Here is an 18,688-nt window from a genome sequence, read left to right as displayed (position 1 = left end):
TTAATCAACAAATACAATACATTACTTAAAAACACACACACACATATATATATATATATATATTAGCCATTGGCATTACCATGTCACTCACACACACACAAATGATCAAAACTGGTCACTGGAAATTATTTGCCTGCTTATATTTTATGTATCTCTTATTGATCATTTGACAGTCAATAACATATGAACATATGATACTGCTTGGACACAAAACATGCTGGATCTCGCAGACTGACCCAGTTTCTGCTTGCAGACAAGACAAACTGAGCAGTTGTATGAATTGTATTGATGCTGTGCTGGTTATAATCGTGTGTGTCCATGATCCATGCATTTTTCACATGACAGTCAATGGACTGTTTTATTTCTGTCAGCAACTCATACAGCAGATAGATCCAGCTTTGTTTATCATGTATCAAAAGTTCTGGGGAAGTTTAGAAAAATCAGTGTTACACAGCCACAACTAGTCAAAGACGATGAAATTATGGGTGGGGTGGACAAAAGTTATCAGTTAATCAACAAATACAATACATTACTTAAAAACACACACACACATATATATATATATATATATATTAGCCATTGGCATTACCATGTCACTCACACACACACACGCACACACACACACACACACGCCACATGCCACACACACACTCACAAACTTGACACACTGTCTTTCAAGCACAAGCTTGTATTCAAGGGGGAAAAAGCACAAACACACACACACGCACACACATGCATGTACTGACGCACACACACACTCTCATGTGAAAAATACATAAATCATGGACACACATGGTTATAACCAGTGCAGCATCAATACAGTTCCAGCTTGCCTTGAATTCTGATAGCAAAGCACTTGCTCGTCTGCAAGCAGAAACTGGGTCAGTCTGCTAGATCCAGCATGTGTTGAAGCAGAATTACATGTTGATATATTGTTGACTGTCAAATGATCAATGAGACATATAAAAAATAAGCCGACAAATAATTCCCAGTGACCAGTTTTCATCATTTTTGTATCACAACGGTGATATTTTTAGTTAACTGAGATTGAATGAAGAAAACGAAACACTCATGCATGGCACTGTCTGCTATGGTCTGGAATCGACAAATGAAGATAGGGTCTTTTTTTGTTTCAGTGTCAGACACGGCATCTTGTAGCTCCCAGGTCTCTTCATTGGAGCTATCAAAGGCTTAGTTTTCTGAGGAAGAGTCGTTTGAAGTCATATTGCAGGGAAAATTGGCGAGCAAATGCTGGGTCAAATGTCAAAATTAAAGATGGTGTCGGAAGCGAAAGCATATAGCGTTCTTCTCCTTTCACGTAGATTCAGGACAATAATTCTTTAAAATGATACTTTTCATGATAAATGCGTCCGTCTAAGTGTATTTTAGTGAACAATTGCTTTTATTCACAAACAGGTGTTCTTATGTATGATAATTTCCGAAAATTCTCCATCGATCACTGGTGATCGATAATCATGGGAAAAAACTGCATGAAGTTAATGTTGTGCTCACACAGAATTCTCCATACACAGCCATTTTCACTGGATTCCAGGCACCAGAAGTCTGTAGGGCACTATGAGTGTTTAGTTTCTGTAAGGTCACATATCAAGAGAAAACATTGCACTGCTGCTGGGTCACTTTCTTTGGATGTGGTGGCTGTGGGAAACAGTGTACTGGTAATGTACGCCTTTCTGGAAATGTTTTCAAGAGTTTAGCATCAAATCTAGCTTCTTTTTCTCTTAGAGTTGTACCTACATGTTTTTTTGTGTACAGTTTCTGCTGATATGCGTTGATATTTTTCTGATTGGAACATGTGAAATAGACAGTGGGTGTTGCTTTTAATCATGCTTTTCAGAAACAGTTTTTCAGTAGTGCTTATTCTTTTGTTTTCTGTATATATTGATTTTTATGTTTGTAGAAATCAGTGATTGTTTTGTTCAGGTAACTTGTAGTTCATTTGCTTTGTTGAAACTGGAGCTTCAGAGAAGGGCTTTATGGCAACACATATTGACATAGTTGACACAGTTATTGATAGAATCATTGCATACATTCAACTTCTTTCTAATCTGCACATGACTAACAGAAGAAGACGACTTCAAGACTTTACTGGTTTCAGACAGAAGGTTTTGGTATGCACAAAGGGGTATTCAAATGACATTCAGTCATCAGCCAGCCACACCTAAAAATCACAGAAAACATTGGTTGCTCAAGCTTGCCTTACCCCCCCCCCCCCTCCCCCTCCCCCTTTACTAAAAAAAATATCCTCGTTGTGATACAAAAATGATGAAAATTGATGTGTTTGTGTGTGTGTGTGTATTGGGAAGGGGGGTATGCAAAATTTCAAAATCCCTTACTATTAATGAATAATTTAGCAACTGTGAAGTGATTGTCAGTGTTATATATGCTTCTTGAAGTAGTTTCTACTGTGTATTGCTTCACTGGTTTTTGATGGAAACTGATAATGTATTTTTGAGATTCCAATTATGTATTTTTGTGACTTTGATCACCTTAATGTGGAATTTGATTACATGATTTTCTTTTCTTGACAAATATATCCTTCATTGCAAGGGGAAAAAAAGAGTGCCAGTTCAAATGCTGGACCGACAGAAAAACAAAAACAAAACAAAAAAAAACCCAAACCACAGCGGTGCAGTGCTCTCGTTCTTGACAGCTCTTTTGGAGTCATATGCTGTTTCATGCCAAACTGTTGACAAGCTAGGCCTGTTGGTTTGTTTGGTCAAATTTCATTAGTTCTTTCTCTGTGTGTATGTTTGATGGATATACTCCAAGTTATACCAGTCTGTTGTTTCATGTAAATTTACCTGTTTTACCTAGCACTTAACCTACCACAATATTTCCAGTATTTACTTCAAGATATTTGATTGTTTGACCCAGTCTGAAAACTACTTTGTCTCCAACATCCAGCACACTATGACACAGTACACAACCTGTTCTGAAATAGATCAACATATGCCATGCACAGAGGAAATTAACCCCTTCACTGCTAGTACGTTTTGCTATCGCCTATGCTGAGAAAATTTTCAGAAAAACACGCCAATGATTTTAATTTGCTTATATTTCAAAAAGTACTGAAGATAAGTGCATAAAAGTATATATCAAATGAAAGGAAAATGAACCAAAATTTAGTTTTTAATACTCACATGTTCAAATAATGAGTCAATCTGACACAAAAATTCCATAAAATGCATTAAAAAAAATTGGGACTGCCATTCCATCATGTAGGTGCTACAACATCAACCAGGTTATCAACCAGTCTTTCTTGTGACTGTTGTGATCAACCACACACACTGTCAAAGGCTGTGCAACAGTGTCCAGGTCCATAAGTCTCGAACATAGTCCACACAAAGAATGAAAAGGGTGTTCTCAACCAGCATCTATCACCAGTAAAAAAGCTGTGTGTGGTACTTGCGGAAACAGTTGTTGCTGCAGTTGTTGGTCATGATGGTCCATGGCAACCATGTTTTTGTTGTAATCCAGAATTGCTGGAGGCTTATTTACTGCCCTTTGGTCTTGCTGCTGCTGGTCTTCAGCTGCAGGTTTGTGGCAAGTTGTCAACTCCAGATGGTCCAGGGCGAACATCATGATCATCACCATGCTGCATACCTGAAACACATTGCATAAAAGACTAAGTTTGTTGGGGTTTTTTCTTTGTTTGTTTGGGCTTTTTTACATATAAAAAGGTTATGAAATAGTACCATTTTATTTCTGATTATTTTCAGAAGCTGAAATACAAACACACACACCTACCCACCCACCCACCAAACCCCCAACACACAAAACAAAATGACAACATACACACACACACACACACACACACACACACACACACACACACACACTTCTACAAGTGTTGAAATTTACAAAGTAATTTAGGCATACAATTCTGTATATCATTCTCTGATTTCAGTTTTGTAAACATCTCCTCCCACCCCTACCCCCCTGGCCCCTCCCCCACTCACACACACACACACACACAACAACAACAACAAAGCAATCCACACTCGGGAATGAATTCACAGAAAGCTCCAGGCGAGCGACACGCTGTCATCAACAATGAGCCAGCCAGCAAGCCGCACCCCTTCGCGAAGTGTTGGTCACACATGGTAGACACGTGACTCTCTCTCTCACACACACACTGATCAGTGACTGACGAAGCTATTTACCACACCTAACACATTCAAAACACACACAATGCAGTTATATTCATTGTTACAACAAACAGAAAGCAAATAATAAACTGACAAACCTCGTGAACACCCACCTGCATCTTGAATCAGCTGAGCTTGTCTGTGTTCATTTTCATCAAGCAACCCTCACCTTCCACCCCCCTGCATGTCAAAATGGGCGTCTTCGGCATCAACTTCACGCAGTTCTCATTCAGTCCATAATTTTCATCTCTAGTATTTGCATCGTGAAGGAGTTCTTCCAGTACTAGTGCAAGTGTTGGGGTTTGTCTGCGCTCAGCCATGGCTTTGCAAATACAACTTGAACTTCGTACAAACTTGCAAAACCTTCGCCATAAATATGACAAGAAGATGAATAATTTTAGCTAATGGAACTCAGGAGACAAAGAGCTCTGAGGGGAGCTAATTTAATGGTTAACAGACTGTATTTTCTGCAATGCGTGACTCAAAACATAGAACATTGTAACATGACGTACGGCGCACGTCAATACAGCATTGGTGAGCGACATTTCATGACGTATGCTGTACGTCAACAGCGCAGTCAAGAGGTTAACCCACTGTCAAAGTTATAATCACACATTATTTCACAGTGTGTACACATTATGAAGCACATCCCCTGATAACAAGGAATAACCATGTTATCTCAAAATGCATACTGACAGCGAAACACACATGAAACAAGAACAGCATTTCAGCGCTACATCCACTGACATATTCACAAGTCAGTGGTCCACTGGAATAGTTATTTGTGTTCAAAGGTACCAGGCTTTCTTGTGAAAGTATTTACTCTGCAGAATTTGCAGGTATTTCTGTTGCCCATGGCCAAAAGTTGAAGACAAAGATACCGGAGTGTTCTTCAGATCATGACAAATAAGATGGTGACATTAACAATAAAACTGAAGTTGAGTAAAACACCAATTAATTGAGTGGAGCGTGTACTTTGAGCCTGCAAGCTGAATCATAACAACTTAATAATAATGATACCAAGACACACAGTCACTACAACATTAAGCTGTTTTATTATAATATTGATAATAGAAACAGTAATAAAGCAGATAGTTGAAAAGATTTTTTAAATAATGGATATACCATAATCTGAATGCTATTGAATGAAAGAGGGGGAGGAAGGCAGAGAGAGAGACAGAGGAAATATATCTGTGTTGAGTGATTGTCCAGATAGTATCTCTGAAAATGAGCATACTGAATGACTATTTTTTTCCATTTACTTGACTGCTGCTTCTGTAGGAAGGGGTTTTGTCTGACACTCATACAGATATGCAGGCATCAGAACTGGCAAAGCATGCTCAGTTTGGGGAGAAAAAATTGACAGATTTTAGAGCTAATTTTATCACACTCATCACAGGTCTGCAAAAAGAGAAAGAAAGAAAGAAAACAAAAAACAAAACAAAACCAAGAAAAAAAAACCCCACCAAACAAAAACACCTATCCACCTACAGACAGTAAGTGATCTAAAATGATCTACAAAAAACTAAGTAATGCTGTTACTGTATCATAAGTGTCCATGTGTATATAATATTTTTGTAACGCATAAAAGAATAAAAGATTAAACAATGTCAATGAAAACCAGCATGTCCCTGTTTTATATGATTTTGGAATGCCAGATGCAAATGTTTATATTTTTTCAGGAATAAAAAGTATTTTAATGTGTGTGATAATTTGATTAATGATTGTGACTTTCTACAGATCATTTGGTGACATATAGACTGTGTTTTGTGTATGTGTGTGGCATTTGCAGGGGAATGATTTAACGTCAGACGAGTTGTTTGAAAATGCCCTGGCTGGGCGGTGGGATCAGGTACTCTGGGTTTTCTGCATGGCGTGCATGCTTGTCTGCTTATATTGGCTTGCTTGTCTCTTGCATGCTCATTCTGTTTTTTGTTTGCTGTGATGGAACCTTTTCTCTCCAGGATTTTGTTGTTGTTTTTTTTGTTTTTTGGTCAAATGCCAAAGTCACACTGTCCGTTAAAATTAACTCACTTAGTACTGCCAGTTAGCTCCCCTGACTTTCCTGACAGATAACCTATTTGTATAGGTAAGAAATAAAATCACCAAAAAACAAATGTTAGAACTTATGAACTGAAAACATCCTAACTGATCAGTAACATAACTGCTTAGTTGGGGACAAAATATAAAACTTCTTCCCTTCTTATGCTATCATACAGTGAGATGATGAAAGTATCCATATTTTTTGTTCACAATTTTCACACTGATGACTTGTAGACAAATCCAGGAAAGGCACAAAGAGTTCAAAACAGATTAAATTCAGTAGGTTATATAGCCTCTTCTTCTAATTCTGTTGTTTGCCTTGCGACTGAGACAAAACTGGATCAATCACAGTTGCTTGATTGATTAATATGGATACTTATATGGATACATATATAGCACCTATCCTCGGTCAGAGACCAAGATCTAAGTGCTTTATAAACACGGGGTCATTTGCACAATGGGCTGCCTACCTGGGTAGAGCTGACTGACGGTTGCCACTGGGCGCTCATCAGTTTCCTATGTCATTCAGTCAGTTTTCAGGCAAGTACACAAACACACTCAGACAGACATATATAACATTTTATGTGTATGACCGTTTTATTTACCCGGCAATGCAGGCATCCATTTTCGGGGGTGTGCATGCTGGGTATATTGTTTCCATAACCCACTGAATGCTGACATGGATCACAGGATCTTTAACATGCATATTTGATCTTCTGCATGCGTGTACACACGAAGGAGGTTCAGGCACTAGCAGGTCTGCACATATATTGACCTGGGAGATCGGAAAAATCTCCACCTTTTACCCACCAGGAACTGTCACCGAGATTCGAACCCCGGACCCTCAGAGATTGAAAGTCCAATGCTTTAACCATTCGGCTATTGCACCCGCCCATTGCTGGTACGCACTGTTCACGTGAACCAGTCACTGGTAAAAATAACTTTCCTGCTAGCGAGCACAGCAACACACACTGCATTTCTTGGTTGCAGTAGAGAGTGGAAAGGTCAGTTAAGATATTCTTAGCTCATGATGACATTATGGAAATTAGGTGTCCTCCAAAAATTCAAAATTATCCAAGGCCTGATCAGGGCCCTACAGCTGAAACAGTTGTAAACAGTAGGGCCCTGATCACTGCCTTTCAACCGGAGTGAGTTAAAAGAAACATGGAAACAAATGATTCAGCATAGCAGATTGTTTTTGAGTGGTGTGTCTGTCAATATTTGTTCGTGGCATTTTTATGTTTTGTTTGTTTTTGGTTGTGCTTTGGGGTTTTTTACCTGAGCGTTTGGCTGGTACACTTTGTTATGTATGCTTGCCTGTGTGTGTGTGTGTGTGTGTTTAACTGGATGCACTTCTTTATGATATTATCCCATGTTTTTTGATAGTTGCATTTTTTTAATTTTCAGTAGTTCACCTTTTGCTTTTCTCTTATGTCTGTCAGTTTTGCTTTTTTTCTTTCTTTTTTTTTGTGGTTTTGACATGTACTTTGTTTCACATTTTGTGTTTGTGGCTTTTTGTGTTAATAGGTTGAACTTTATGTCTAAAATGAAATTTGTTATGTAAAATGAAATTTGTTATGTAAGCTGCAATAGTTATTGCTTTATTCTGTATTCTTTTGTGTGGCTAGTTGTATATTTCATCAAACAAAATTCTGAGTCAAACAAGATTTCTTTGCTGTTCTGTTTTATTTAGATTTTTTAGTCTGTGAAATCCTGTACACTGTGATTATTTGAAGATCCAGCAATCAGCCTGCTTTTGATGTATCTGTTATATATTTGTTAGAAATTATCTTCAGTATGTTTGCGGTAATATTGGTGTGAATTCTGTTGTGCTGGATGTTTGTGCATCAGGTGCACAATGAAAAATTGACTGTATATTGTTGTGTCTCTGTTCTGTTCATTGCCTGCCATTCTCTATTATTCATCATGCATTGTTCCGAGCCTGTTGTTTGATGTCTGTCGTTGTGTTCTTATTCTTTGCTGTGCATTATCCTGTGACAGAATTATCTTTTATATTTTCTTGTACCTGTTGTACACTTGAAAAAAAGATTTAAAATGAACATGATTTAAGAAGATCAGTAAATAAAAAGAATATTTGAACAGAGAATTGATAGAAGAGAATGTCTCTATTTCCATTAAAATGTACATGTTCTGGACAACTGTCAAGTCAAATAGACTTCATTATTTCGTCATGACAAATTACATCAGAATACCCAGCACCACTTGATATGAATGATATTGATATGCCCTTACCATTTGGAAATAATGAAAGCCTTGAAATTGGTGCAGATGTCTCAGAGCTATATATTTTTGTGATATATAAGCCAGTGAGAACAGCTCAACTCTTTCTGTTCTGGGTTCCTGCAGTGAACCCCATATATATGCAAACTGAATCATTACATTGGAGCTAGTTTTTCCATGCTGGACAGCATCATTTCAACTGAAAGACTTAACCAGATAAATTAAACATGATAAAATTTTAAAAAATATGGAGGGACTGACACATATACCAAAATATTGTCTATTCCAATTCTACTCATTGTGTTCATTGATTGTGCAGCATCCATTTGAAGTGGGTATTATCCGGCAGTTCACCTTCTCATCAGCTGTGCAGCGTATGAGTGTCATCACTCGCACCATCGGCGAAGACCACATGGAGATCTACTGCAAGGGGGCACCGGAAAAAATTGCTTCCCTGTGTAACCCTGAAACTTGTGAGTTCTCTTGCTGTTGGTGATCTGCATTTGTGATGTGGTTTCTGTGTGTGTGTGTGTGTGCTTATGCACAAGCTGAAGAATTATTTTTGAAAACATTTTGTAATTCTAACATTAGCTAAATATAACTTACTTTGGATAGTTAATTTAAGAAATACTCTCATTGGTAGATGAATTATAAGAAATTGTTTGAACATCAGATGATTTATTTTGCTATATGTTTTCATAAAGATGTGTGTGTTCCTGGACATTTTCATTTTGGATAAAAAAAATTTTTAAGTTTAATTGAAAAACTGGTAAATAACGCAATTACATAGTTGAAACAACATCATTATTTAATTTCAAACCATGTTATTATATAATTTCATAACAGATTTTATGGTTTCAAACCAAATTTTATGATGATAAACTGTCCTTTAAGTTCAAACCATACAGAAATTTCAAATCATATCATTGCATAATTTCAAATCTTTGATAATGTATATAATTTCAGACCAAATGGTGTAATTTCAAACCATATTTTGATGTGGTTTCAAACCATATTATTGTGCAGTTTAAAAACATTTAATAATTTCAGATCCTGATGTTGTATAATTTTTGACTTACTTGTGTAAACAAAGTGAGTATGTTTTAACCCGGTGTTCGGTTGTCTGTGTGTGCGTGTGTGTGTGTCTGTGTGTCCGTGTGTCCTTGGTAAACTTTAACATTGACATTTTCTCTGCAAATACTTTGTCAGTTGACACCAAATTAGGCATAAAAATAGGAAAAATTCAGTTCTTTCCAATCATCTTGTTTAAAACAATATTGCACCTCTGGGATGGGCAAAAAAAAAAAAAGAAGCCTAATTATATGCAAAATGCATTTACTGTTATATTTATATTTTTTGTATTCTCTAAACTTGGCACTTTGATCAAATATTCGACCCAACAACAAGAGCAGTCATTATTATCATTTTTTGTTCAAACAGGAACTTCTTTTGCTGAGCATGGAAGTTTTATTTATTTTGCAAACGTTTTGGTGCAGATAGTAGAAAAGGGAAATTGCTCTGTAATTAATGCGAGGGGACTTAATTTGCTTTAAACTGATCTTTCTCATCATCTTTACATCTTTACATTTTGAAATTATACTTAAAAAAAAAAAGCTTGGATTTTTTTTTAAGTGCTTCACAAGTGAGTCTTGAAGGCCTTGCCTCTCTTGTTACTCTTTCAATGCCTGTAAGATGTCAACTGACGTCCTGTATCTGTTCTGATTTTTCCTTCATCAGAGTTTTGTTCAGTGAATATAAACATACTCTGAATGGACCACATGAAGCAAGCATGGAAAGAGAGTTTGGATCATATGCAAAAAAGGCATCAAAACTTTGTCTAGCAAAGACAGTGATCTCAGTCAGTGGATTTACACAACCTTACAGGCTGTGCAAATAATCATGGACAGGTATAATGATAAAGATGGATCTCTTGTCTTATGAGTCATTTGAACATGAAGATTATGACAGCAACAGTGACAAAACTGACATCAGCATTCAACGACTGGTCAATCTCATCTGTCTGAGCAGACATTAGTTTTGTGCAGATGATGGTGATATACTTTTTGTTGCTTAAAGATCATATTCTTCACTTAAATTTGCCTGAACAGTAATCTACAAGCAAAATTATTTGGAAAATAGCCCAGATGCAGTATCCTCATTTATTTTCCTTCACTAAAAGCACTTAACTTGCTTTCTATAACTATATTTTTTCTTTTCTTTTCTTTTTTTTTTCTTGTCTTTTTTTCTCTTTTTTTTAAATTCTTAAAAAATACTTCCCTGGCAAGGGGAGAGCACTTAAAAAATTGATACAAAATTCTCTGGCACTAAACAGGTTAAACATGTATTACATATGACTTCAAACAATATTGCATGCATACATCAAATTTCAAACAGTATGATATGTTACATATTTATAATTTCAAATAGTATTATATGTTTAGAATCTCAAACAGGTTTACATGTGTATGTTTTAAGATGATAATGAATAATTTCAGACTGTTTCTTGTATATGACTTGAACTAGTTGAAGCTATTTTTCCATCATGTTCCAGTGCCGCACAATTTTACCCACATCCTTCACAAATACACGGTGCAAGGTTTCAGGGTGATTGCCCTTGCCTACCGCCCCCTAGACACCAAAATCACCTGGCATCAGGTCCAGCGAATTCAAAGGTATTGAATTCAGAGTGTGTGTGTGTGTGTGTGTGTGTGTGTGTGTGTGTGTGTGTGTGTGTGTGTGTGTGTGTGTGTGTGTGTGCGCCTGCCTGTGCATGTGCAAATGTGTGAGTGAGTGAGTGTGTGTATGTGTGTGACAGTGAGTGTGTGTGACAGTGAGTGTTGTGTGTGTGTGTGTGTGTGTGTGTGTGTGTGTGTGTGTGCAGGCATGTGAATGTGTATACAGATGAAAATATCTTTCATTTCATCTTTTTAACCAGTTGAGTGCATGTAAGACATCAGCTGACATCCTACAAAAAGTATTGCCATGGTGCCCATAAGACGTCCACTGATGTCCTGCATATGTTCCGACTTTTCCTTCATTGGAGTTTGGTTCAATTCACATAAACAGTTTCTGAACGGTTAGTTTGATGTGTCTGGATTATGAAAATACTTTTGAATGAACAAGCATCAGATAGAAGACCCCTTTCTACTTGATAATGATGTGCTAACTGGACTAGGTGGAACACGCATGGAAAGGGGGTTGCATCATATGCAAAAAAAGGCTTTGGAAACTTTGTCCAGTAAAGGGAGTGGTCCCAGTCAGTGGATTTACACAATTTTGAAAGCTGTGCTTATGACTGATTCCAATATGAGGGTTGTCATAGCAGGAGGCGGTAGCAGGGATAAGCTCCCACCACCTATAAAGTGCGTACGGTTAAAATAGCCTCTGACAACCAAGCCCAACTCCTGGCCTCTGAGCCCGGCAGAACTGCTTTTACTGACAGGAGAAGGGGTGAAAGGCAGGTCTCTGGCACCTCAGAACCAGATGCTTCGGGCAGATTGAGCTCATCAGCCTGGGAAGGCAGCCCATCTAGGGGAAGGAAAACCCTGACTCCAAACCTCTGCTGCCTTGCGGCATACCCAGTCACAAGAAAGGCTTTGGGAGTAAACCCTGAGGAAAAATCTGGAGTTGGAGCCACTAAGGCGATTGGATGTCGCATTGACTTTCTTCTGGCAGCTCCTGCAGCCAAGCTGGTGCTGAATGTATCGTTCTGTGTTCCTTCGGACTACATCAGTGAGGCCGAGAGGGGGATTCTGATGACTGGGCAACCCAGGATCTCCATAAACTTTGCCCAGGCTTATGCCCTGGAGAGGTCACTTCAGTGTCACTGTCCCCAGCGACAGGAACAACATGGGAGGCAGCAGTTGCGTGTTATAAGCTAGGACCGATTGGTGTAGATCCAGGTGCTACAGTCTGCCTCCAGCATTGGGAGGGACCATCGTCCCACTGGTCAGCTACCGCCCACTCCAAGCTGGGCAGCCCCCAGCCAATAAGGTGCTGACCCGCCACAGTCTGCCTGCTTCAGTGGGTGCTTGGAGCTAGGGAAAAGACCAACAAGCAGAATGAAACACTGCACCAGGCAAAAACAGAAACAAAAAATAACCCATCTTGCATCTAGCAAGCTGGAATGTCAGAACAATGTGTCCTGGCCTTTCAAATGACCAACAAGAAGTCGATGATTCCAGGAAAACAGCCATCATCGACCGTGAGCTCACAAGGCTCAACATCGACATTGCCGCACTACAGGAAACAAGACTTCCCTTAAGCGGCAGCCTCAGGGAACAGAACTACACATTCTTCTGGCAAGGCAAGGAACTTGAAGAGCCAAGACTGCATGGCGTTGCATTCACTGTGAAGAACTCTCTACTGTCCTCTGTAAAACCGCACCCCGTGGGGTGCTTTCCCTTGCCTGGCTTCCGGCAGGACATATTTCTCATCATTTTTCAGTCATAATGCGTGTGCTAGGATTACCACCTTCACTTGAGTGCATGCTGAATAACTTACTGGAAGTATATTCTTTATCATTCTAGAAAATCGAAGGAAGGGGCAAACACACTGTCGTTGTTCTTCGACTGAATGCTGTGATTCAGGTCAGCCTGACTGTGCTGACAATGACACTGTGAATTACAGTGCTGTGTATCGACATAAATGTCCTCACCGGTCGACCGAGATAGAAAAAGGGCAGATGCGGACAGACAGATGAGCACACTGACGGCAAGAGAAAGTGTGAGTTCACCTTCTGGTTTGTTTCTTCTCACACCTCCAAGATTATTCTACGACAGGGACAATGTGTCAGTGCCTGGTGTCCAGTCTGCACAACACAGCGCCACTTCTCCTTGATACGTGCCTGACATTGCACGTGAAACAGTCACCGCCAAAAACGTCTGTCGTCAGTTTGACACAGAGAACGAAGCAGCCCTGTGTTCAGTGCTTGTGATCAACGACGGTAACTGCAGTGACAGTGGTTCAGACAGTAAGCCAGCACAGAGTGGTGAAAAAGATGAAAAGTTTGTTTGTTATGATGTTAAGATAATGTGTCTGACAGTCTGAATAATGAAACAGGTTCAGTAATAGGAAACACAACAGACGCTGAAGGTAATCAGAACTTTCTAAATGACTCTGACTTTTTGCAAACACATTTTGAGTAATTTCCTGTAATTGTATTTAGGTTTGTTTTGTTTTTTTCAAATTTCACCCTCATTTCACCCTCATTTGCCCAGTTTCCCCCAACCCTCCATTCATTCACATCTCCCACCCCTTCTAAACGATAATACTCAAATGTATTCAGAAAATACTTTAACAAAATGTCTTCAGTCACTGATATGTGTGATGGGACATTAAACAAAATTCCTCCTCCTCCTCCTCAGATGAAAAATACATAGACAGTTTAGCACAGTGTTTTGAAAGGTCGTCACAGAAAATGAACACACTGTTTGATCATTTTGAACGGGATGTAGCAGCCAGATTAAAACTGCCAAGGTCTGTGTCTGGACAGAATGGAAATCTTTGTCCTGAACCCACATATCACAGGACTGTCTTAACAGCAGTTAAAATTGTTTGCTGTTCAGTGCCAGTGTGTGTGCAGTTTATACTCTTGAATGTTGTTACATTGATTTGGAGGAGCACCCTCCCATTATCACAAAAAGTACAAATGTAAACCAAGTTTCCGAGACGTGATAACCATGTCACGAAGTTATTTTGTTTTGTAAACAACATATGTCTGCACATTATAATTTGATCAACGTCCCCGACCCCTTTGTTCCCTTTGTAAGTGGGCTTGTAGCCTAACACAATAAACCATTCATTCTGTGGAACTGCTGTACAGTGGCACAGCCTGCATCCTCGCCCTCTGCCTGTCAACCTCCTTAGGCCCAGTGAACCTCCTAAGCATCTATGCTCCTACACTCTGTTCTTCTGCGGAGACCAAGGACCAGTTCTGTGAGGAGCTTGATACCACCATCCAAGACATCCCTGCCACAAAACAGCTGTACCTTCTTGGCAACTTCAATGCCCGAGTGGGTTCTGACCACAACTCCTGGCCCAGCTGCATTAGTCACTTTGGTATTGGCAACCTGAACGAGAAGGGGTAGAGGTTCCTAGAGCTTTGCTCCTACCACAACCTCTTCACAACCTAACACATTCTTCTCCACCAAGCCACACCACCAGACTTCCTGGCGACACCCCAGATCCCGCCACTGGCACCAGCTGGACCTCATCACCACTCGAAGGCCCTTGCTGAAGTGCGTACTCTTCACACATAGTTTTTACAGTGCTGACTGCGACACTGACTACTCCTTGGTTGGCTGCAAATTGCGCCTCCAACCAAAATGGATCCACCACTCAAAGCAGAAAACACTGCCAGAACAGCAGTCCCAGACCTGTGCGACCGCTTCGCCAACTCCATCGAGGATGCCCTCAAAGATTGCATGCCGGCAGTGCAGAAGAAAGATGGAACCACATCTGTGACGCCATCTACAACTCCGCCACAGATACCTTTAGCAAAAGAGAGAGGCAGAATCCAGATTGGTTCGAAGCCAGCATTGCTGTCCATTGCTGTCGAACCATCCATAGAGACCAGAAGGGTGGTACTCATCAACACAAAGGAGAGCCTTCTAAGAAGACACTCGCAGCACTCAAGAAGGCCAGAAACAACACCAAACAGATCGCCAGACGCTGCGCCAATAACTTCTGGCTGAACCTCTGTCAGGACAACCAAAATCAGTGGCATGTACAACTGCATGAAAAAAGCCTTCGGCCCATGCATAAACAAGATCGCACCACTGAAATCAGCTTCTGGCAACATGATAACAGACCGGAGCAAGCAGGTAGAGAGATGGGCGGAACACTACCAGGAGCTCCATTCAAGAGAAAACATTGTTGCAGACGCAGCAGTGGAGAGCACCCCCAACCTCCCTGTCATGGAAGAACTCGACACCCCACCCTCTGAAGAGGAACTCAGCAAGACCATCAACTCCCTCGCCTGTGGCAAAGCTCCAGGAAAAGGTGGCATCCCACCTGAAGTCATCAAGGCTGGAAGAAAGACCGTGCTACTCCACCACCTGCACCAGCTGCTACTGCAGTGCTGGGAAGAAGGGACTGTGCCCAGGAGATGCGTGACGCTAACATCATCACTCTTCACAAGAACAAGGGTGATAGCAGTGACTGCAACAAGTACCACAGAATTTTCCTCCTCAGTGTTGTTGGGAAAGCCTTTGCCTGTGTAGTCCTGAGCAGACTGCTGTCACTTGCTGAACATGTATACGTTGAGGTACAGTGCAGATTTAGAGCTGGAAGATGGTCTTCTCCTTGCAACAGCTGCAATAGAAATGCCAGGAGCAGACACGGCCACTATATGTCGCATTCATCGACCTGACCAAGGCCTTCGACCTGGTCAGCAGAAAAGGCCTTTTCATACTGCCACAGAAGATTGGATGTCCTCCCAATCTCCTTAGGATGATCACATTTTCTTGAAGACATGCAGGGCACCATTCAGCATGATGGATCTTCCTTTGACCCATTCTCAATCAAGAGCAGGGTGAAGCAAGGCTGTGTGCTGGCCCCAACACTCTTTGGCGGCATCATCTTACTGGTGCTGTCCTATGCCTTCAGTCATTTGGAGGATGGAGTGTATATCCACACCAGAAGCAGTGTCAGTCTCTTCAACTTGGCCCGCCTTCACACTAAAACCAAAGTGCGACAGGTTCTCATATGTGAGATGCTTTTTGCAGACGACATAGCTCTGAGGAGGCACTCCAGCCAAGCATGCAGAGAGTTTGGCTTGACTGTGAGCCTAAAGAAGACTAATGTCGTTGGCCAGGACATGACCAGCACCCCAAGCATCTCCATTGGTGACTTCACACGTCGTTGAGGATGTCATGTACCTCGGCTGCACCATCTCTGGTAGCCTCTCCCTGATGCCGAACTCAACAAGCAGATTGGCAAAGCAGTTACAGCCATGACCTGCCTGGCAAAGAGGGTTTGGGACAATCCCATGGTGACCATCAACACCAAGATGCAGGTGTAAAGCCTGAGTGCTCAGCACTCTTGCTCTACGGCAGCAAGACATGGCCCCTCTACTCTCCCCAAGAATGCTGACTCAGCACTTTTCACCTGCGCAACCTCAGGAGAATTCTGGGCATCACATGGCAAGACTGCGTACCAAACAAGAAAGTCCTTGACCAGGCAGGCATCTCCAGCATGTTTGCACTTCTGACCCAGCACAGTCTGCGGTGGCTCAGCCATGTCAAACGAATGGATGACAAGCGAATCCCCAAGGACATCCTTTATGGTGAGCTTGTCACTGGCTCCAGACCTGCAGGAAGACGTGTCCTATGCTACAGGGACATCTGCAAATGAGACATGAGGGCAGGCGACATGGACCCAGCAGGTTGGGAAGTGGTGGCTGAAGAACAGCTGGAGGACTGTGAAAGCATGTGTCCAGAGGAGCAAGGAGAACAGAGAACAGCACTGGGAAGAGGGAAGAGAGCGCAGACGGCAGAGTGCAGAATCTGTATACTCTGAGCCAGGCACGACTTTCACCTGCGACAACTGCAACAGAGCCTGCCGATCCAGAATCAGACTGTACAACCACAGCAGGCACTGCAACTCAACAACTTGACTGAACCAAGCACAGAGTTCCATTGTCTCCCGAGACAGATGGACGCCAACAACAACAACAAGCTTATGATTATGGATAGCTGTTGGGTGGAGAAGGATCTCCCTTGTCTGGTGATTGGTTGGAACATGAAGGTGGATGATGACAGTGATGAAACTGACAGCCAGTTTAATGATAATTCAGTTCGTCTGTCCAGTCAGACAGTGTTTTTGAACAAGTGGATATGACTGACAGAATACATGCAGCACACGTTGGAAGAATTGCCAGTGCTTCATGATTTTCATGAAACTCAGGGTTGAACATGCACCAGATGTGAAACATGCTTTTTGTTTTTAACGTTTTTTGTCACTGAATCACATAGTTGACTTGTTTCGAGAGGTGGCAAGCCGGATGCACAGCAGACACTTTAATCGGTCCATGTGCAACTTGGACGGAGTGAATGTCATCAAAGAACTTCACCCTCTAATTTGCGAAAGCTCTTAGCTGTCAAAACGTTTGCCAGATCAGTTTCTGAGAACATGATAACTTTTTATGTTAACTGTACCCACGTTTCTCATTGCTGGGACAGTTATTCATTTAGTATTTTACATGTCTACACAAGTTGTGATTTGTTTTTATAAACTTATCGCCTGATTTAATTTCTTCTACAGGTGTAATCTGACAATAGGCATGTTATTTCAAGCTGTATTTTGCTTCTTTTCTGTATGGATGTCATTATGTAGAGGTGGAAATAGACTTTTTTGTTGCACAAAAAGTATTATCTTGACTTTAAATGCCTGAACAGTTATCTACAATCAAACTAATTGGGAAAAAAAAAAGCCCAGATTCAGAATCTACATTGATTTTCCTTCACAAAAACATTTACTTTCTTTATCTCTCATAGTTGATTACCCCCTCAAAATTACCTGGCAAGGGGACAGCACTTTTTTTTTCATTTACAAAATTCTCTGGCACTCAGCTGGTTAATATTTATTTGATTTTAGATGGATCATGTTAGTAATGATTTAAAGATGAATTCAGTTTGTATTTTGTTCATGTAAACAAAAAAAGATATTGTCAGTTCCACATGTGCAAGTGTGTGAGTGTGGTGAGATGTGTGTGTTGTGGTGTTTGTGTACACGTGTGTATGTGTGTACGCATGCGTGCATGTTTATGTGTGTGTGTGTGAGTGTGTGTGTTTCCACCAGTGTTTGCTCATTCTTTAGTTTAACATCTTTTTACTGGAAGTCACAGGAAAACTGTTTATCAAAGACAGAGTGATAAAATTTTATGAACAATTCTAGCAAGGGAAGTACAGAGAAAAAGCAATACTACATAAATCTCTGAAAAGATAAATGATCTTGGGGGGAAAAAAACAACCCAAAAAACCACATGCAAAAAACATACATGTGAAAACAGAGCATGGCTGCCTTAACATTGGAGTGAAAACTGTCATTCAAGTAAAAGGCCACTTGAACTTACAAGTGAATGTGGGAGTTGCAGCCCATGAACGCAAAAAGAAAAAAAAAAGAATGATGATAGTAAACATTTATGTAGGGCACACCTCCACATTGAACACACCCCTGAGGGGATACAATGTCAGGGGCTCTTTCAGCATAAGTATTCCCACCTTCTGGAAATT

The 18,688-nt window shown here is 40.6% G+C and overlaps 1 protein-coding gene across 5 annotated transcripts in view; it reads left to right on the top strand.

Moving 5' to 3' along the window:
- The window catches only part of LOC143287550 (polyamine-transporting ATPase 13A3-like), a 188,200-nt gene that overhangs the window by 102,002 nt on the left and 67,510 nt on the right, over positions 1 to 18,688 (top strand). For all 5 annotated transcript variants that reach the window (XM_076595626.1, XM_076595625.1, XM_076595623.1 and 2 more), the window contains exons 17-19: positions 5,962 to 6,021; positions 8,773 to 8,926; positions 11,005 to 11,125. In XM_076595626.1, the coding sequence (XP_076451741.1) occupies positions 5,962 to 6,021; positions 8,773 to 8,926; positions 11,005 to 11,125 (335 nt within the window). The remainder of the gene's footprint in view (positions 1 to 5,961; positions 6,022 to 8,772; positions 8,927 to 11,004; positions 11,126 to 18,688) is intronic.

The sequence above is a fragment of the Babylonia areolata genome, chromosome 11 (assembly GCF_041734735.1).
Source record: "Babylonia areolata isolate BAREFJ2019XMU chromosome 11, ASM4173473v1, whole genome shotgun sequence".
Lineage (NCBI taxonomy): Eukaryota > Metazoa > Mollusca > Gastropoda > Neogastropoda > Buccinidae > Babylonia > Babylonia areolata.
The sequence above is the reverse complement of the archived record's forward strand: the minus strand, read 5'-3'. Positions and strand labels throughout refer to the sequence as shown.